This window comes from Schistocerca gregaria, chromosome X (assembly GCF_023897955.1).
Source record: "Schistocerca gregaria isolate iqSchGreg1 chromosome X, iqSchGreg1.2, whole genome shotgun sequence".
NCBI classification, from domain to species: Eukaryota; Metazoa; Arthropoda; class Insecta; order Orthoptera; family Acrididae; genus Schistocerca; species Schistocerca gregaria.
Window position 1 is genome coordinate 54328226 of NC_064931.1, and position 22847 is coordinate 54351072.

A 22847-nucleotide genomic window follows, 5' to 3' on the forward strand; every position below is an offset into this window, starting at 1 on the left:
ACAAATTTCCTGTTAATTTCACTGTTGTTATGTTGTCCCTTCGTTCACTGTATCAAGTAGAACTGTTGTAAATCCTACTGCTGTAGACACTGTATGTCTGACACTTACAAAACCAAAACATTTCTTATATTTACTTACGTAATTCATTACTTTTTTTCACTCATGAGATTGGTATTTTACCTAGAACTAGTGCCCTTTGGTTGTTCGTTACTTTATCTCCTTTTTGACTTCGTACTAAACAGTGAGTAATAGCATTGGTATCTGCATATGAAGGGCCACATTACTTCTTTTAGGTAGTGAGTACATATAGTGCATACATTTTGATAAGTAAAGCTGTGCAGTGAGTTGTCATGTACACTGTTACACAGCAATTGCAGTTGACCATGTTGTGCCATGCAGCATCCTCTGTAGCTGGGCCATTCATGTACATGGCCAACTGATTGGTGATCGTGCCCACATGACATGTCTGCTTCAAGAGGAGGATGCTGTATAGAACTGGTCTTGCAGCTGAGTCTTCCACACAGATGTGCCACAAACCTAAATTGCTTGATGTTGCAAATGGCGTGATGGTTCCTTTGGAATGGCATATCCAGTTTCCTTCCTCCAGTCTGAGCCTGTTCTCTGTGCCTAATGACCACATCACTGTTAATCATCCTTCTTTCTTTTTTGTGAATGTAGCCCATTTGAAAGTAAGAGTGCTGTAAGGATGGACTAGCAAACTCAGTAAACTGAGTAGGCTAAAAGTGAATGGAGCAAATTTGATCTGGAAAGAGTGGCAGCTATTCAAGCAGAAGTCTTTGTTTAGTGCATAACACACATTCTCATAAGCCATTGGAAAAGTGGAGTAGGACTTCCAGAAATGTCTCATTGAGCAAAAGAGAATTCTGTGAAACTGAAATGCCAGATGGGTTTTGTGTTGGGGATGTGGAGGAATAGAAACAGCATTTCTTGAGTATGGTCCATAAAACTATTGCCCATGAATATGAACTAAACAAGGAGTTTATGATTTGTGTATCCGGATTCCACTAGCAACAATGTGGCAAATATGCGTGTTAAATGAGTGTCTATGGAGGTGTCACACTTATGTCTTTAGAATGGGAGGCTAGGGCAACTGACAGAAGGTGCAAACTGAAAAAGTCAAATAATCTCTGTGGAAGCACATTAATAATAAAATTTGGAAAATGCTGAGAAAGCAGACACTGTTGCACTCTTGGTTCAAAAAAGAATTCACAAATATCGACAGGTAAAAGTTAATAGAAATTTGTGCGTCTGTAACGAGATTTATGCGCGTAGCATACAACTGCTTCCATCTTTGTACCTTAGGAAAAGATCTTTCCAAGAACCTGAGAAAATTGTGGTTGTACATAAAAGTTTTAAATTTTGTATTTAAGAAATCATTCTTGCAGGAGGATCGTACAAACATATCACACAGACTCCTGTATGGAGAATGTAGTTATAGGCATCCCTGGCCTAGAGAAGCAACTGAAAGAGTTGCAAACAAATGTCACCAGGCCTGGATGGAATACGAGTTTGGTTTTTCAGAGTGCGCACTACGACAGTCATCCCATACTGAGCCTACATATATCACAAATTTCTCACCCTGAGCAAAGTCCCAGGCAACTGGAAGAAAGCACAGGTGACTACCATTGGTGAGAAGTGTAGAAGAGCAGACCCATGTAATTACAGACCAATATTCTTAACATTGGTTTGCTGCAGAAGCCTAGAACATATTCTGAATTTGAATATAATAAATTTCTTTGAGACCAAAACACTTTTGTCTCCAAATTAAAAAGCATCTCTCCTGCAAACCTCAGCTTGCCCTGTCCTCACTTTCCGTGAACCTCAGATGAGGGACAATAGGTAGATCCTATATTCCCAGATAACCCATTCTGTGAGCGGCTCTGAGATTTCTCAAGTAATAGAATCCAGAATTTCTCAAGTAATAGAATCCTATTTGCCAGAGACAAAGGTACCATCAGGTACGCTCCAGAGAACTGTGCTAAGACCATTCTAATTCTCTATATACGTAAATTACCTTACAGACTGAGTGACTGTTTGCCACTGATGCTGTGGTGTATGGGAAGGTACGATTGTTCAGTGACTGTAGAACGTTATAGGATGACATAGTCAAAATTTCTAGTTGCTGTAATGAATGGCAGCTTGCTCTATGTGTAGAAGCATGTAAGTTAATACAGATGAGTAGGAAAAACAATCCAGTAATGTTCGAATACAGCATTATGAAATAGAACAAGTGTGTAAGGATGATAGTAGGGAAGGTGAATGGTCAACTTCGTCTTAGTGGGAGAATTTTGGAGAAGTGTAACTATTGTATAAAAGAGATAGGGTATAGAACACTAGTGCATCCCATTCTCGATTACCGCTAGAGTGTGTAATATCCCCACCAGATTGGATGAGAGGAAGCTTTACCTCTTGGCTCTTGCACAGTCCTGTGGCAAGAGGATGGCAGGCCTCCAGTGCGGTCCCGTGGCGAGGGTGCAGCAGGCCCCTGGCGTGGTGCTGTGTGTAGAGGGCCAGCCGCGGCTATGGCGTCGTGGCAAAGCTGGGGCATGGGAGCAGCAGAAGGAACATAGGTGAGGACTGTGGTGCATACTGATATGGTGCACCACTCTTGTGAGATGAGCCACGGCTGGATCCTCGCAGTGAAGGGAGAGGAGGACGGATGCTATGTCAGGCTCACGATCGACGGGAGAGAGGCGAACGGGTGGCTGATGAGGTGGGCTGCAGCAATGAGTGCCCTGTAAATGTTGACGAACACCTCATCATGAGGCTGCAGTGAAGATCCAAGTGGGATGCCACTCTCAAGAAGAGAAATGAACCTGGCTGCATCGTCTGGATGAAGCAGCATAATAGCATCAGGCTCAGACGGTGGAGGACAGCCACCGGGCAGAACGGTGGAACAGAAAGGCTGAGATGCAGACCTGGGAAGCAATAGCAGGCAGAGCCATCATCAGGAAAGGGCAACTTTGTTTCTGAGAGTGGCGAATACTGGCACAGACAGGTCTTGCAGGAAAGCCTGTGAGGCCGCATCTGATCACCACAATAAAAGACAGGAAATGGCAGCAATCAGCTCAGGGTGGCACCAGGCAGTTTAACAAAGAAGTGCTTCTCAGAGAAAATGGCAGCAACACAAGACAGGTGAGATCCCTACAGAGAAGAGAGGAGGTCTGGAAGGGGAAGAAGGGAACCGGAGGTGGACATGGAGCTTTGGCAACAGGTGGAACAGTGGGAGAGGTGTCAGAAGGTGACAGGCCCAGATTATCGCAGGTGGAAGTGAGCAGTGATGTCACTGTTGGACTGGAGGTGTAGTCACAAAGAGAACAGGAGGTGAAGGCACAGAAAGCTGTAGGGCATGGCCAATGAAGGGGAGTGTCAAGTGGCAGGCAGCGCTGGAAATGGAAGAGAGATCTGGGCCAGTGGCAAGGGCACTGGTGACGTGGGAGCCCGTAGTGGTGCCAGGGCTAGCATGGAGGGCAGTGCCGGAGTAGGCAGTGCAGAGGAGGTGGCAGAGCCAGAGGTGACAGTAGGGCCAGAGAGGGCAGTGGAACTGGATGATGCCTCAGAACTGGAGATGGTATCAGAGGCAGAGAGCATCTGAGTCCAAGGATGCAGTAGAGCGAGAGAGGCCAACAGGGACTGAGAAGTCAGGTGCCATAGGCAGAGGGATGAGAGGCAACCAGGTGACAAACATTGGGAAGGAGATAGTCAAATGTATAAAACAAATAAAACCCAGTTGCTGGTGTGGAGTCCTGAGCAGGGAGTGCACTGTGACGGCAGAGTTCCCATCGAAGAAGCTCAGAGGTGCACAGCAAGTGCTATTCGTGTTGCAGAAGCTGTGCTGTCCTGCGTGTTGTGTGTTGGGGGCATTGTCACCAAACACTGCTGAATATACTGAGTGGTGTCCTGGTTTAAATGGTGCAACTGCTGTCTCCATAATTAGCAAAGCTGCCGGAATGAGAGTTCCAGCAGAGGGATGCATTCACTGTAAGGCCGAACAATTACCACTACCATTCTTATGCATTTGGTCTTACAAGGAGGCAGGGACAAACACAATAATGTTGGTCCACAGCTTGCAATGAAAAAAACACTTTAGTAGTAAACATACAAATGAACATTTCAAAGTTCAGAGCTGAAACAAGAAATAATATCCACTTCTGGTAGAATGATAAAATGTCTCACTGTTGTCCAGCTCTTTGTCTTTGGTTGGTGTCTGGTTGGTATTCAGTTGACATCCTAGACGGTGGTCTGCCTGGTGTCTAGCTCAGTCAGATGCAGGCTGGTCAATGTCTTGGCAGGAGTCTTGTGCCTCCCTGGACTGGTGGTCTTGGTGGCACTGAAGACAGCTGCAGAAGACCTACCAACAGATGAGTGTAGGGAACCGCCAGCATTGAACCTGGAGCATGAGTGCTGTCAGCTAGTGGTTGTGCAGCATCTTAAATAATCTGATAGAAGGATTTCCATTAGGGTCACCCAACAAGCGGACACGAGTCACGTGGTATGTGGACAAAACACAGTTCTGTGTTCACAGTGTGGTTGTGTGTGCTGCTTTGGGGTGATGTGGGTGCCCCTTGTGGAACTCGCTGGAGTTTGGTGTGTGCATGGACTGACATGTTGCTGTTGTTATCTGTCACTGTTTGTAAACACGTGGTGTGTATGATTGGAACCGGGATTGCTGCATGTGTCCGGCTGAGCACAGGACACTTAATGTGGATGTGTTCCGTGGTGATATTTGCCTGGTGAGTGGCTAGATATTACAAGTAGACACAAAAGCAGTTCAAGTGTGTGCTTTGTGGTTTGTTACTGGTAGGTTCAGTCAGGACACGAGTATTATGAAGATGCTTTTTATAGTGACAAGCAAAAAAAATACACTTCAGACCTCCTCGTCGACAGTGTAGCTAGCCTAGATTTACTTCTGCAGGCAGCTGAATATTAGATCATTTTACCAAAGTTTGAAAAATATCAAATACTTAAATTGGAAACAGGCCACGTCCACAGGGAAGTCCCTATGTATTTGTTATTTTTACAGAACATTATCACTTATAATGTGATACAAATACAGAATGATGGTCTCATCTCAGTATACAATTGACTACAAACTTTGACATACAGTTCTGACTAATGGTTTTGTTAGGTTGCAGCCAGATCTGAAGTAACACAATGCTGCTGTTGTAGGAGCAACTGAGTGGCACTGCACTCTGACATAGGTAATCTTCCAGCAGTGGTGGCATATGAAACTTCTGGAGGGTGTGTGTACACCAACGTCCCTCATTTGTTGCAGTGCTCGTCCTTTCTTGTGGTTGGTACCTACTTTGACGTTGGATATCGATCTCTGGAAGCCCTCACACTTTGTGAACTCAAATGGGAATCCCCGGTGGGAAGATGACATTCTTTTTGTGAGGCACTATTGACAAAATTTAGAGAACTAGCATTTGAGGTTGACTTGTATAGAGGCATATAAATGCTCATTTTTCCCTAACTGTGTTTCTGAGTCAAAGGAAAAGGCTAGTAGTGGTGTAAGGTACCCTCCACCATGCACCATGCACCATGCACTGGCTTGTGGAGTGTTTATGTAGAACGGGCAATGATACAATGTTGAGGTTAGTTGAGGTTGAATATTTTCCAACCATATAAAAGAAGGTTGTGTGAGGTTGTAAGAGTAAGGAAGGGTTGGGGTGGGAATCATTAAAACAAAGGTGTTTTTCATTGCCGCATGATCTCCTTGTGAAATTTTGATCAATGACTTTCTCCTCCGAATGCAAAAATAGTTTGTTGGCACCCACCTACAGCAGGAGAAATGATGATCATCATAAAATTGGAGAAATCAGAGCCCCCCTGGAAAGATTTAAGTGTTAATTTTTCCTGTGCACTGTCAAGAGTGTGAAATGTTAGATAAAAAGCTTGAAGGTGGCACAATAAACTCTCTGCCAGGAACTGTATTGTGAACTGCAGAGTAATGATGTAGATGTAGATGAAGGATATGCAGTCAGGTAACTGTTTCTAGGGTAGGTGACTGATTTAATCAGGCACTGAAAGCGCTGTTGTACTTTTTCTGAAATGAAATCCACATAGCAAGGTTGTAGGTAGTGCTGTCGCCAATTGGTGATGACCTTCCAGGAAATTACTGTAATTCATTGGATAAGAGGTGGTGCCTTTGTCAGTCTAATAAGTTAGCTAGGTAGGTTGGTAGTTTTTTTGGTTAGTTAGCTACATGTTTCATATATGATTGGAATGATTGTTTTATAAAAATAGTGAGGAACCAGACACTTTACATTTTTTTCCCCAGCATTCCTATTCATGCAACTACACAAAAAAAGGTGTTTTTAGATTATAAGCTACCAGATTTTAAACACAAGTTTGTCCATAGAGGAAGAGTAATCTAGAAGTAATTTTAGGTTAGATTTAAAATTGCCTTTGCTGCTTGTCACCCACTTTACATTAATGGGCAAATAATTAAAAATTTTTGTTGCTGGATATTGGACTTCTTTCTGAGCCACTGACAGCTTTAATAATGGAAAATGAAGGTCATTTTTTCTTCATGTAGTGGATGTGGATATCACTGTTCCTTTCAAATTATGATGGGTTGTTTATGATGAATTTCATTAGTGAATTTATAGGATGTCCTAGGAGGAATAGTCAGTATTCAGGAATATGACAGAATTATCATTAGAAGCAAAAAACGTCATATGGACATATGCCATATTGCAAATGGTTTCAGAGATAGAACATATTTAATATAATTGTTATTCATTTTCTGTATTATTCAGCACATTGTCAGGTTTACACATGTACAACAGTTAATAAACATTTCAACATTTGTTTTACAAAGTATCAATTGAAAAACACATATTTTTAACAGATTCTCCTCTAAGCATTATTATACACATCACATTATAGCTGTTTTGCAATTCACAATAAATTTTCGAATGTCCCACCATCAACTTTACTGCACTTACACACTCTTGGCAGAACATGTGTTGCTTGTCTCAGTGCTTCTGTGTGTTCCCTAATCAGGGCAGCAGCATCCATGCTGTTACCAAGCAGTTCCTCTTGCATATTCAGCTTTTGTTTGCCCACCTCAGACTGCATCCAGCCCCCATAAACAAAAATCTAATGGTGGAAGGTCTTGCACTCTTGGTGGCCAGTTCATTGTACTACAATGACCAATCCATAGATGAGGGTAAATGCAGTTGAGATGTTCCCTCCCACATCTGGTGAAATGTGGAGCAACCCCATCAAACAGGAAGTATGTTGCAGTCCACGTGGCCAAAGGAATGTCTTCAAGGTGTTCACCAAACAAATATTTCAAAAAATGCAAGTAATTCTGTTCTGCCATTTGCTCTTCTAAAATAACTGGATCTATCAACATGTTACCGATAATGCCTTATCAAACATTGATCAGAAAATGAACTTGAACATTGGTATCCTCTGTTGGGTGTGGATTGTTCTGTGACCATTGATGATTATTGTGTGTATTCTTGATTTTATTCAGTGTAAATGTGATTTCATCTGTAAATAGTATTAATGGAAGAAAATGATTATTTTATTTTAACCAATGATAAGATTCAAAATTTGACGTATTGTTGCCAATATGAAGATTATGGACACGGTGTATGTGAAATGGGTAAAAGTTTTCCGCATGTAGTGTTTGCTTTACACATCTTTGTGTGGTGTTAATAACACAGAAAGTCACCATGTGCTGGTGGTAGGACTCCACTCTACCATTTCAACAATGTGTTGCTGTTCCTGCACAGATTTTTGAACTACACATTCAGAAGAGGAATGGGAACTTTATAAGAATACCTGCTTCATGCACTCTAGTACCTTCCGCCGCGGAAGTTGAACACGCGCTAGAACAAATGGACGTGGCCAGCCCATAGAGGGCTCCGCGTCCGCGGCGGCTCTTCCACGCAGCGGCTCTCACGCAGCGAGGGCGTCACTGCTACACCACGTGCAGACCGCGGCCAATAGCTGCTCCCTCCAGTTTCGTATATAGGGACCTGCTCTGCCCTAGTCCAGTCAGTCTGGTACTCGCTCTGGATTGCGTCTCTATCTCAGCGGTACTGCGTTCTGGTCGTTGCTCATTGTTGACATTTGCCTGCCTGGCTCTGGTTCCGAGTGGATTTACTGGTGGTATTTGGTGTTGTGGTTTCTACAAGCCTCCATTGTTTATCTCTTCCTTGTTGTGTCGGTCATAGTCGGTCGTTGTCAGTTGTCGTTGATCTGTCGTTCGACTCATCCTTGTGTTTACCCGGTGGTGCGTGCTCCACCGCCAGCAGCTTCCCCGCCTGGCGGCTCCGATCCAAAGCCCAAGGCATTCCTGCGGTTGGTTTTGGTTACTACATGCACAGTGCTGAAAAAATCTGGTAAACGTTCTATGGTCAGGAATTTGATGTGTCAGAAAGTGTTGACAGTATTCTTCAAAAGCAGCAAGAACACTCACATCAAAGAAGCCATAAACATACACCAGATCTTCATACTCTCCTTACTAGTGTAGATGTGTGGCATTTTAGCTTGCATGTGCAAAAACACAGCTAACTGATGCTTTTCTGTGATACACTCTGTCACTCAGATTTCTTTACTCACAACAATGAACAACTGTGTATCCAATGGGCTAGTTTAATATAAGAAAGACATCCCTGGCAAAGAGGTTGAAAGCAACAAGGTAGATTGGGCTAGAATAAAACTTCAAGGAGTTTAGGTACATAAGACGCATTAATGCGAATCACTAGTCAAAAACAAATCTACATTAAATGTGTTCTATCATAGAAACCATTTGGAATAGGACATCTGTCCATATCAAATTTTTTTTTTTTTTTTTTTTTTTTTTTTTTTTTTTTTTTTTTTTTTTTTTTTTTTGCTTTAGATGAGTACTCCTGTCATATCCCTGGATATTGAGCACTCGTCCTGGGGCACACTATACCTGTTGTGATGGAGCAGTTACATATTTTAACTTCTTGAAGAGGAGATAGAAGAGGCTGGTGTGAGGCTAAAAATGGTTGCACTTTCAGAAAAACAATAACTAAAATGAAAGAAGGTTATTCAAAAGTGGACTACTTTGCACATCTGTAAAATCAAAATGTACTGCTGGGTAACATTCAATACCTTGTTGCTCCTCCTGGTATCTTGTAACATGTTTTGATCCTCCTTGGCACACTGTCCACATTGCTGCTCAAGCATGTGCTACTCTGAGGGAGCAGCCTTCCTAAGGTCATCCATTGTGTGAGGGCTCCAGTTACGACACACTGCAAGTTTCAACTGATCTGAAGCTTGCTCAATTGGGTTCATTTTAGCAGATATCATATATATATCATCCATTCAGCTGTTTTCTGCCTCCTGGAGGAAGCGATTAAAATGATGGGTGCAGTGTACTAATGGATTATCATCCTCGAAGATGAAGTATTGCTGAAATATTGACTGTATCACTGGATCCTTTATTGATACTGCACAGTGCTCCAATTGCCCTCTATAATGATGAGAGTTGTCAGAATTTAATACATAATCCTGGCCCAAAGTCACCTCTCTGCTGAACCCATGGAACTGCATGCAAGAGGCACATATTGGTACCTGTCTGCCTTGACATTCTTTTGTGACAATCTTCCAGTGCCGGACCAGTCTTGCACTCATAAGTGAAGAGAACCCAATGCCATTGATCCAGGTCTCATTGCAGGTGTTCTCTTTCCTTCACACTTTTATGGTGCTATAATATTTGTTGTGCTGTCTGTACTGGATCTGTACATGTCAGATAAATTGTGTGGGAACATTTGCATACTTCCTGGGACAACACACATCTAAAGGACAGAGTACAGTTTTGTTGCATTCTCCTCGGTATATCTACGAGCCATAATATGTTAGTACAACTAGTTTTGTTGATCATGAACAAACACTACAAGACAGATCTTCAGTGTTCTGTGTCTCACTGTAGGGGTTGGTTGTTCAAATTAAGTTGCTGTGATATACACAAATTCAGCAGAAAATTTCCCGTGCTGACAGCTTTCTTGCCACATAGGCTTGAAATGACCCTTCGAGGCATATTGACAAACTGAACAGACACAAGTGGCACTGACCCATTCACGAATTTGAGACACATCACTGTCTACTGAACTTCTTTGAGAGTAGATTTACTTTTACATCCATTACCCAGTTATCTGTATGTACTGATTTCTTATAGTTATAAAAGAAGTGAGAAAAATGTAACTGATAAAACTAATGCTATTCATGAGGCTGTTTCCTTATTAGGGTGACTACAATGAATCTTGCATAGTTCCCCATAGTAAGGAATGCACTTTAACAAAAAAAAAAAAACACTTATACATATTATTATTCTTTGAATAGATCCTAAGTGAAATGGTCCTCAAGGGTGTGGAATAAGTAATAATTATTTACAAACTAATACAAAATGTATAACAAAAAAAAAGGATAATCCGTAGACTTGATGTAACCAAGCATAATGAAAATAAAGAACAACAAAGGTACAGTGGTTCCTTACACAGAGTTTAGTACTGGCCTGAAGATGCACAGAAGGCCTATATTACATGGTACAATTTTGTGTGATATTGTTAATAATATGTAATTGCTTCTATAAATCATTTAAGCTCTTCTTAAACTATACATTATTGGTAAGAAGGCTTACTTCGGTTACTGGCAAGTTACTGAAAACTTATATTCCTGTATATTTTACGCCTTTGTAGACCCTGTAGACTCAAGTAAGTTACTGTCTTATTGTAGATTGTTCTCTACCCTAATATAGACTCAGAGAATTGAGCAAATGGTCTGAAAGCTATATTGCTTATGATAAATTTCATTAAGGAATAACTATTCCAAGAAGCAGTAGTTTGGATGCAGATTTCTTTAAACAGGATTTTGTAGAACATTTTTGAATTCACGCCACATCACATGCTTTTGGACTTGTATAAATTGAGCATGTTTGGATGAGTTACACAAAAATGTTATTACCGCATGGCAACATAGAATGAAAGAAAATTAATTATGCCAACTTTTTATTTTTAAATAACCTGTGTGTGACAACACAGGGCTAGTACAAACAGAGCCTTGCTTACATGTTTTATTAGTTCTGTTTCATGCTCCTTCCAACTTAAATTCTTGGCATTAAAACATTATAAGGAGTTAACACTATCAACCTCTCCTATTTGTATGTTGGTTAGAAATCACCTTACAGGTTCTGAACTGCATGTATCTTCAAAGTTTAATGATGATGAATTGGCTAGAAATCATTTACTAATGTCCTGACAGATTTATAAACTGCTGTAACTAAAATTATACTTGATTTGCTATTTACTGTAATGTTAGTGTCATCTGTATTACCTGCTATTGTTAATGATGAAAATGCATTTAATATGCACAGTAAAAACTAAAGGGGACTTACGCATTCAAAATTCCTTGACAAATCACAGAATATTCTGATGACCTGTAACTTATTGTAATGAAATTATTACATTCTTGCAGTATGTTTGAATACCCTTCACAATTATTTTTTAAATTTGAAAATTATGGCTTAAGTGGAACTCAGAAGTTTGATGCTAAATTTCTGATCAGGAAGTAGCCCAGTGGAAAGTGACTAGTTGAACAAATAACTTTGGAGTTAACTACACTCAGAAAAATATTATTATTATTATTATTATTATTATTATTAATATTATTATTTGTTGATGTTTGTGACAACAGGCAGAAAATTGTAAAGATTTTGCAATAGCAAGATCTCTTCTGGTATAATGGAGATAATATAGATGTTATCCTAGTTATTTGTGGAGGTTGGTGTCAAGTATTCCAGGGCTGAATTTATTGAGCCTAACAACCCTGTCTTATCAGTAACATTTATAAAGTGCTTCTTAAAAGTGTTTGCCACACTACGCATATTTGTTATCAATGTATCATTTGTTCATAAAACTATCTAATCCTCTTCAGTTATGGTTTGACATGTCTTCTCCACCATTGTATTCTATATTATCTTTATTTTGTAGTCTGAGGTTGCTATTTTTTTATTTTCTTCTCGTAATGCATCTCCTTCAATGTGTAAGTTACATCCTTCAATATTTGCCAGAATACATTGTAATGAGCTACAATATCGACAGCAGATGTATTCCTGATTAATGAACTGAGTTTTGTTTCTTGTTCAAAAAAATCATTCTGTTAGTAAGCCATGATTTTATGGTAGACTTTGATCTAATGTGACTAATTTGGGGGAGAAAACACAGTTTTAATATATGACAAGAACTACATTAATAGATGCATTACATTTTTGTCAAGTGCAGTTGATGGCTTTCAGTATTTGAACAGTTTGCTAAAATTCTCAATTTTTGGTGTATTAACTACACTCTTGAATTCATTTTTAATACATTGGTGGTTTCTGGTGAATGCGTCACCTCCTTTCCGCAAATCTGCGTAGCTCAAAATCCTGTAATACTTAATAGCTCCCTGATAGCGGCCAAATTATGTCCAGAGAGACAAAATATGTCAGCTGGGCTCAGTTACTAATTCACCAGTGCAAGTACAGTAAAACCTCTTAACGAATCTCACGGGACCAAAAAATTTGTTCCTTAAGAGGGTTTTCCTTAAATAAGGGTTTAGGTCAAAATGCACTAAATAAGTGTTCCAGAATCAAAACTGGAGCGTAGGCTATTTAGGCCATATAAATACTCCATAATCACAAACTCACCTTGTGTTGCATACAAAAATGCAGTGAATGTGAAAATGTTTTTTGGCAAATTTAAAACTACTCGATATATTTATAATACTTTTTTTTTAATTTCAATATTTTTGGATGTTAGGTCACATCAAAAGTCATCAACTGGTATCTTGATTTAAAAGGAGAAAAATTTGTTTAGCTAATGACACTCAATGAATTAGACATCACAATAATGAATAAAACTGCTATACTGTCTTTATTTCTGAAAAAAATCTAGAAGAGTAGTCTGCTGCTTCCTTCCAGCACAGCGTACTCCTGTAAGTTGTCGTTCCAGCTGTTAAACACTGTTAAGAACTGCCTCATCCACAACGAAGGATGAAAAATACCTTCTAACAGTCTCAAGTGCTTCCACAGCTGCAGAAAAACTTGGTGTTGGTCAGTCCACATCTTCATCATCATCATCATCATCATAATCTTCGTCACCACCAATATCAGTAGCAAATAGCTCACTCATGTTCATAGTGGGTGTAGAAGTAAGTACATTATCATCACACGAAATAAAATCTTGGAACCTTGCAGTCTCAGGAACATCTATAACATTCCAATCTTCTTCAAGGATATTGTCCTCCACAAACAATGTTGCACCACAGCCAGCATTTGCAAAGCAGTTTGTGACAGTCTGCTGTGTGACTGCATTCCAGGCGGCAACAAACATATTCATGGCCTGTAAAATATTCAGTTTCATAACTTGCTTCCTCTGCAAGAATGAAATTGATTTTTGCACTAGAGCCATTCTATATGTAGCTTAACTGAATGGATAGTGCCTAAGTCCAGTGGTTGCAAGTGACTTGTGCAGTTAGCAGGAAGGTACACAACATTTATATTTCTTGAAAGTGAGGTATTTTTGGGATGAGCAGGCATCTATCTAGGATAAGTACAATCTTTCTTCCTGCTGCACCCATCTTTGAGTCCAAGCTCCTCAGAAACCTAATAAAAATAATCTGTTGTCATCCAGGCATTTTTGTGAAACTCATATTTGCACAGAAGTGTCTCTATGTTCTTAAAACACCTCAGAGTTTTAAATTTACCAATAATTAAAGGTGGCAACTTTTCACTTCCGTCATTGTTCACGCACAATAATGTTGTCATTCTCTCTCTACTTTTTTGTCCCCCATGACATTTTTCACCCTTAATTGAAAGTGTATTAGATGGAAGGAGGTTATAAAACACACCAGTCTCATTGGCATTAAAAATATTTTTGGAATCATACCCTTGAATCAGATGTGGCAAAGTGTAACTTTTCCAATGCTCCACGCTTTCATTGTCCTCAGATGCAATTTCTCCACTTAAATTTTGGGTTGAGAGATTGTGACATTCTTTAAAATGATCTAGCCAGCCGTTATATCCAATGAAGTTCTCATATCCCATCCTGAGTGCAATTTCTCGTGTCTTCTCACACAACACATTGCCACCTATGAGAATATTTGCAGCTCTTATTCCCTGAAACCAGTCTAAAAGAGCAGTTTCTACGGCTTTGAAAGACAATTCACGAATGTTCTTCCTTTTTGATGAACATGAACCATTTGCTTCTAAATTTAATAAAGTCTCCTTATTTTTTATTATTCCACAGCTGGAGCGCGGTAGTGTGGAAGAAGTTTAACATTCACTAATCTCGATAACTTCACAACTATCGATACGAGACCAATATCCGAATGCAAATGCGAACGCGGACATCGATTTTAAGAATGCAAATGATCAAAGCCTAAAGTTACAATTTAATGTCCAAAAACAAGAAGTGCAGCTGCAGACCGTATTTTAATTTGTGAATTGTAACATACTTATTCCTTAAAAGTGGGATTTAAAAGAAAGCACGATTTGTTAAAACCGAATTTAAGGAACACTGTTTTTATGGCGTTATTGCTGGGACCAACAAAAGTATTCCTTAAAAGCGGGATTTCCTTAAAATCGGATTCTTTAATATGGGGTTTTACTGTAAGTAGTTAGTTATATCTATTCTCCAGTCCTTGAATACTCTAATGCAATAAGAATAGCTGACTGCTTACACAATGTTTACCAGATCACACCTTATAGAATGTATAGGATCAATGTCAGTACTGTTGCCCAACCCATCCACTACAATCATAGTTTCTTTCTTCATTAAATCGTTACCTGATGACTGTATATGCTCTTTCACCTGACCCACACTGGCAATAGGTTGTAAAAAGTTATATCCTGGTATCTGGAGCATAGTTCATTCTGAAATAGTTGCTGTACACGTACAACTTGAGATCTTTCAAGAAAAAAACTTCTTCTCTTTATTGACTTTCCTATAGTCTTCCTTTTCAAATCTATACTGAAGTTTTTTTTTGTATCCTGTCCACACTATTGGACTCAGGCTCATCCTTTCCAAATTGAAGCAGGAGTTCAAATTTATTTTTGACATTTCTGTCAAAACTGAAAAATTGTTTGCTTATTTTCTCAATTTCCCATTACCATTTCACACCTTTCTTTACACAACTTCCTCCATAACATGTTCAGGTGTTTGGTTGCCTTGTGTAATTTAGCCTGAAGGGCAGTGATCTTCCTATCCTGCTCCACAAGTCTTCATACCTCTACTGTGTATTTTACATAATCATTGAAGTAAATGATTAGTTTTCATTATACCATGCCACTATCTTCACCCCAATGGAAAAAAACTGCCACTATCACTCAGAAGCCTGGACATAAATATTCTATGGCAAAGTGAAGCACTTTTCATATTTGGTAAATTTATTAAACAAGAGAAACCGTTTCACAATATTTGTCCAGCATACGGCTATACACAATCAAAGTAGGACTTGGGAAAATTTGCTTTACCAATACAATTAAAATTTAGACCACATTCTGTAAATAGGTACCTTAAATCATATTTACAGAACATAAGGGGAAAAGCTCAAATTAGTTATGCTGGAAAGAGAGATAATGAAACAGAAATTTCCCTGTTTGCTGTGCTAAAAGTTTCAGTGTATGATAGAAATTTACACCCCAAACTTACATTTACAAACTTTTATTGTTTTTTTAGTATGTACAAAAAGTGAGACTTTTGAGATCAAGATTAGGATAGACACTAATATATGTATTTCATATGTAATCCTCATTTAGATAACACAACATTTTTAACAACCTCTCAGTTTTCAAATATATGACCAGTGTTTTTATTTTTTTTAAGTGTTAAACAGAACTGGCATGAAGCTAGCGAATTTGCTGGACGATTGTTTGAAGAAAGTAGATGGTCAAAAACTATTTATGCTTATCAAAAAGCTGCAATGTTGTGTATGCTAGGTGATGACCTCACTGATGATGAACAGACTGAAATTGAATATCTTATGAGGTAAGAATGTCAATGGTGCCTTCTATTTCTAACTCATAGTGCTTGTATTTGAAAGATGATAATTGGAAAAGCTACAGAATAGCCATAAAATTTGATAAACTAAAGCACTACCTGCCATTTTATATTTGTAATAAAGGCATGCACCTCAATGGAAGCAGAGGATAGCTGGAAAATCATTGCCAATGGAGAAGTTTGCAGTCAAAAAGTCGGAACGCTATTTTTCTCAAGGGAAAAGCTTGGTTCTTCCAGGTTATGAACTAATGTATGTGTGGAACCTGTTCAAACAAATTGGGAAAAAATGGGAAATGTTAGATTCAGTGTATAAACGAGTTGATAAAGTACTCAGAAAGTTGGAATCAACGCGTGGTAAGTTAATAACATTTGTTAAAATTTTATGTGACCTTTCCTTTTTTCTGGAAAGTTATCAGATTTAGATACCATTGCTTACAGCTTCCTCATACTAGCAGTTACAAACCTTCATTGAATATGTGTTTATTTTCCTTCCAGTTCCTGCACCTTTAATCAAAATGTGTATTTTCTTTCATTGATAATTATTGTTTCTGCTGTCCTCCTGTAGTGTTGGTAATGTGTGCCATGACATTCAGTATATATGCTTGAGAATGGCAAACCATTAAAATTGTAACAGTATGTATCATGTTCAAAAATTTTATAAAGTCTTCCTAAAATTATTCAAAATCTAAACCTTATTTCTACAAATGCATCTTATGGCTTTAGTATGTAAATGCTAGGTCCACATTTATTTATAATTTTAAGATACAAAGATCTGTTGGCCAGGTATTAGAATAAGGCATGCAGCAAAACAAAATAAGTGAATTATTGAAGTACTTCCCACTCATGTCATTCACAATTTTGTCACCTTGCATATCCTTTTGACTGTTTTCATGTTTACTAGTTGCATACATTAGAAGACTCACAACTACATTTATCCCAAATGTTCTATCTGAAGAAATGTTACCATAGTGACATGTATAAAGACGGACATTTTGCAATAAATTATTTAATTTTTATACTATAATTTCTGTTGCATAGTTAGTGATTTAAGCTACTTATGTTTTATAAGGTTTTTCAGCAAGCTAGTCTTTGGGAAATAGCTGCTGTATACTGGCAGAAGTAAATCTGTAATGACAGGTTATGGATTGTGCTTGGATACAGTCAGTAAGATCATTCTTAATGAAAAATAAGATGTTTGGTATTGCATCCTGGTCCAGCATTAAATTTTAATTTACAAGGAAGTTTCAAAATGGTGCACATTCTGCTGCAGAATGAAAGATTCATTTTCAGCAAGATTAATTCTTTAAGTCTGTTTTTTTATACACTGAGCAGGTCTGTTGGCAGGTTTTGTAACACAGTGAGATGGCAGTCATGGCACGGGATTGTTTTTCAGGAGGAGCTGTTTGCCATTTCCATTTGTTTCTATAAATTTAAATTATTTATTATTAAATCACATAAGATGGGTGCCAGATGTTCCTTTTGAAATAGTCATACTCTTAGTCATAGTCATAGTTTCCTGCCCCATCCTTATCCAGTCTGAACTTGTGCACCATCCTTGATGACATTATAATCAATCCCTAGCTTGCCGGTGTGGCCGTATGGTTCTAGGCGCTTCAGTCTGCAACCGCGTGACCGCTACGGTCGCATGTTCGAATCCTGCCTCGGGCATGGATGTGTGTGATGTCCTTAGGTTAGTCAGGTTTAAGTAGTTCTAAGTTCTAGGGGACTGATGACCATAGATGTTAAGTCCCATAGTGCTCAGAGCCATTTGAACCATATTAATCTCTAATATTCCTTCTGTTGTTTAAATTTCTCTCAAGTTTCTCATTCTGGATGTGTTTTGGATTACAGAGATGGGAATGTGTATATTCCTCTAGACTCTTGTCAGTATCTTTTCTTTGGGAGGAACTATTCTGTTAGCCGAGCAGGAAATTCTGTGTGAAGCTTGGAAATTATGGAACTAGATAATCAAGTGTTGAATCTTTGAGCTGGCATGCTTGGAAGTACACTGGGTAGTATTTTGCTCACAAAAGGTACAGACGTAGACTCAAATCCCAGTCCAGCACACCATTGTATCTGCTCACAAATGTTTATCCTCAACAGGAACTATTTCATTATTCGGTCATTATAGTATTCTTGGACTTTGAAATAAAAAAGATCACTGGACAAGAAGGTTACACATATGTGCTTTGTATTTGTGGAAACTATTCCCTACTCAGTGTTTGTATGTGCCATTTCTCATCAAAAGTGCCAAAGTCAATTGTCATACTGGAACTAACTGAACTATGTCCTTTCACAGCATCCGCATTCATTGATTTTAAATTTCACAGAACCAATTTCTGATTCTTATTTCAGAACAGTTTGTCAATAAGGTTTTGGGAACTGACCAGCATTGTTATTTGTGTGAAACTGAAATTAGGTTGAATTCACCTTCATTATGGAACAGTCCATTTTGAAACTTGGAATATTAACAGAGGCAGCCAGCTGCAAAAGCAACAATAATTTCAGCCACTGGTGAAATAGGGGAGCAACAACAGCTTCATTTGAAAGGGACCATGAGGACTGGAGTGACTATACTACTGTAAATTAAGAATGGCTATTTATATATGTTATTATGTATCAAAGATGTATAGGGTGCAAAAAGGACTATTTATACAATATTTTAGAGCTTTAGAGGAGACAAAAAGAAACTCTCTCTTTGTTGTAGGTGTAGTTTTTGTGGCCTTCAATGAGAAGACTGGTTTGGTGCAGCTATCCATGCTGTGGAAGCCTCATCATCTCTGAATAACTTCTGCAGCCTACATGTATCTGAATCTGCTTACTGTATCATCTCTTGGTCTTCCTCTGTGATTTGATTTGCAACCCCCCCCCCCCCCCCCCAACACTTCCCTCCAGTATCCAGTACTAAAGTGGTTATCCCTTGATGTCTCGGAATGTGTCCTATCAACCAATCTCTTCTTCTTGTCAGGTTTTGCCACAAATTTCTTTTCTCCCAAATTCTGTTCAGTACCTCCTCATTAGTCACATGATCTACCCATCTAATCTTCAGCATTCTTCTGTTGCATCACATTTCAAAAGCTTCTATTCTCTTCTTGCCTAACTATTTATCATCCATGTTTCACTTCCGTACATGGATACACTTCATACAAATACTTTTCGAAAAGTCTTCCTAACACTTACATCTGTATTCAATTTTAAAAAAATTTCTCTTCTTCAGAAATCCTTTCCTGCCATTGGAAGTCTACATTTTATATCCTCCCTAGTATGGTCATCATCAGTTATTATGCTGCCTGAATAACTACTACTACTACTACTACTACTACTACTACTACTACTACAAGTGTCTCATTTCCTAATCTAATTCCCTCAGCATCACCTGATTTAACTGGACTACATTCCATTATCTTCGTGTGACTTTTGTTGATCATCATCTTATTTCCTCCTGTCAAGACACTGGCCATTCTGATCAACTGCTCTTCCAAGTCCTTTGCTGTCTCTGACAGAATTAGAATGTCACTGGCAAACCTCAAATTTTTTATTTATTTTCCCTGAACTTTATCTCCTGTTTAAAATTTTTCTTTGGTTTCCTTTACTGTTTTCTCAGTGCACACTCCTTTTTATCTAATAAAAATGTCACAAAAGCACCATTCCCATGCTAAGAGTCCAAGAAGATTTTGTTGCTAGTGATGCTCAGAGATGGCATACAAACTGTTCTGTGATGAACATTGTTTTTGCAGAAGTTGCATACTGCCTCATAGATTTATTTATTTATTTATTTATTTGGGGAGGGGGGGGGGGGGATGAAGCATTTGGTTACAAGACCCAGATACTCCGGAAGCACTGGTTACCTATATGGCTAGAGCTGCAGCCATTATTTGTGAAACTCCTGCTTGTTTTGAGTGTGCTAGACAGTCATTAGCATACAGGTGCCAATTGTGCATTAATGTAAATGGGCAGCAATGTCTCTAAAACAGTATTCCTCACAGAGCAGTTTGAATGCCATCTCTGAACATCACTAGCATCAAAGCTATCATATAGATATAATGATTAATGGAAAATCTCATATAAAGATGTGAAACAAATACTAAAAAGAGATAGAGGGGCTGGCCAGTACTTACCTCAGCTCAGTATAGCCAATAGATACACAAAAAACAGAACCGAAAATTTACGTTCCTAGGTTTCAGAACAAATGTTCCTTCATCAGGGATGAGAGGCATTTGATGTGGAATGGATGGCAGCTATCAAAATCAAGGTACTGTTGTTTTGTTCATGGGTTTGATATGGACAGAGGTGTGGATGTGAGCTTCAACAAGATGAAGGTCAACATCCAGGAAGGTGGCTTGGGTTTTGGAGAAGGACCAGGTGAAATTCAGATTCGAAAAGGAGTTGAGGTTATGGAGGAAATTAAGGGGTGTTTCTTCACCATGAGTCCAGACCACAAAGATGTCATCTATAAACCTATACCAGGCCAGGGGAAGCGTTTGATGTGGAATGGATGGCAGCTATTAAAGTGAATGATAGGAACGTAAATTTTCGGTTCTGTTTTTTGTGTATCTATCGGCTCTACTGAGCTGAGGTAAGTACTGGCCAGCCACTCTCTCTCTTTGTTAGTATTTGTTTCATATAGATATAATCTCCTCTGAACACTATAAGATTTTGTATTTGTAGCTTTTTATACATATGAGGGAAGATCGGAAAGTGATGCACAGGAATTTTGCTTTTCCAATTGTATTGCAGCCAGAATGTTGAAATTTCATGACAATATTGTTTGATAGTTTCATGTTTGCACTACAGATAGTATTTTGTTGTCACGTGCTGCTCTACCGAGAGAAACCTGAACCAAAAAACAAACTTGAAGTGCATATTACTGTCATCGACTTGTGAAAAGAAATGAAGTGTTGTTCAGCATTTGTGCGCCAAAGGCCATAAACTGAGTGAAATTCACAGGAACATGCGTGGCAGGTATGGGGATGACTGTGTGGACTGTAGCAATGTCTCCAGGTTGTGTACATTCTTCCAAGAGGTTTGTGTGACCCTTTGTGATTCGCCACACTCTGGGCAGCAGTTAACAGCTGCAACCTCACAGAATGTCAGCAGTTTTGAATGACCGATGTGTGCAACTGCAAACCTTATCACGTGTATGATATTGTTCATGTCACATTGAAATTACATAAAATTAGTGCTCACTTGGTGCCTAAAACCTTGACAGGCAACCATAAGGGCCAGCAAGTGATGAAAAGCATTATGTCACAGAAGGGCATGACTTTCTGGAAGGAACCGCCACTTGTGATGAGTCACAGGCCTACTGCTACACGTCCAAAATCAAGCAGGCCTCTATGGAGTGGAAATATGCTGATTCTGCAGTACGAAAAAAAAAATTCAAAATGACTCAGTCTGATAGGAAAGTGCTTGTGACAGTGTTCTGGGATATACATGGTGTGTTATTGGTGGTTCAAATGGTTCAAATGGCTCTGAGCACTATGGGACTCAACTGCTGTGGTTATCAGTCCCCTAGAACTTAGAACTACTTAAACCTAACTAACCTAAGGACATCACACACATCCATGCCCGAGGCAGGATTCGAACCTGTGACCGTAGCATGTTATTGGTGGACTGTGCTAAACATGGGACCACTGTGAATGCTGCAGCATACATAAAAACTTTGTTTAAATTTCGTCATGCCCTCTGTGACAAATGCCTCAACATTAATTCTGACTGTGTCAAACTTCATCATGACAATAGTAGCCCCTTGTTACTGGTCTTACTCATGAGAAAATCACCATATTTGGGTGGGAGGTGCTCCAGCATCCATCATACGGTCCAGACCATGCAACCGTTGGACTTTCATCAGTATTGTCCCATAAAGAAATTCCTGGCCGGCCAAAACTTTGTGACAGATGCATAAGTGAAACCCAGAGTCTGCAAATGGCTGTACTCCAACCAAATGGACCTCTATGAACAGGCCATATTGAAACTGGTGCCATGATGGTAGAAATGTCTTGAGAAGGCAGATGTACTTGGTTTTTTGGAAGGCTATTTCAAGGCAGACTCTTTCCTCCAACACATTACATGAGAGTTTCTATCTCTGTAACTGCTGTTTTCTCATAGTCTGCTAATATTGCCAAATCAGCTGTGAAAGATTGGAAAGAAATTTGAATGTCTTTTTTACATCTTCCAGGTGATACAGGGGTCCAATAGTTTTTCTTTTCCCGCTCTTGGATGACTTTGTTCAAACCCTGATTAAAGGGGAGAGGAGAGAAGAGGACATGCATTGCCACCCTGCTGAACACTGGTTTAGATCAGAAATGGTTCTAACACTTCACCCATTAATTTTACTTTGGGTGTTTTGTTAAGCATTTGATGAGATTTAGGGTTTTTGTTTAAAGTCTTTGTTCTTCAAGGATGATAAAAAGGGATTGTCGATTGACTGAATTTCCTTTTTGTGTCAGGCAATGCATATTAAATGTTTAAATGTCAGATTTTCACCTACAGGTACTTCTGTGATCTGTGTAGGGCATCTGACTGCAAATCCTCACACATTCATTTGTGCATCTGCTTGGAAAAATATTGAACTTATGTCTGTCAGAGTACTCAAAGTAATTGTTGCACTACATATTTTATTCATAGATAGCTCAGTTTTAATGCTAAATAGGAACAAATAAATACTGGTATTCCACAGAATCTGATCTTGAATCTGATCCTGCTCCTGATATATGCAAACAAGCTGTCATCTTTCACTGGCACATGAAAAATAGTTTTCTGTGCCGATGATTCAGGTGTCATAACCCAGTCCAGATGCACTAA

General features: G+C 39.1%; 1 protein-coding gene across 13 annotated transcripts in view; it reads left to right on the top strand.

Annotated features, from left to right (window-relative positions):
- The window catches only part of LOC126298875 (tetratricopeptide repeat protein 39B-like), a 335246-nt gene that overhangs the window by 308593 nt on the left and 3806 nt on the right, over positions 1-22847 (top strand). For all 13 annotated transcript variants that reach the window (XM_049990399.1, XM_049990392.1, XM_049990398.1 and 10 more), the window contains 2 exons: positions 15870-16031; positions 16168-16397. In XM_049990399.1, coding sequence (XP_049846356.1) covers positions 15870-16031; positions 16168-16397 — 392 coding nt within the window. The remainder of the gene's footprint in view (positions 1-15869; positions 16032-16167; positions 16398-22847) is intronic.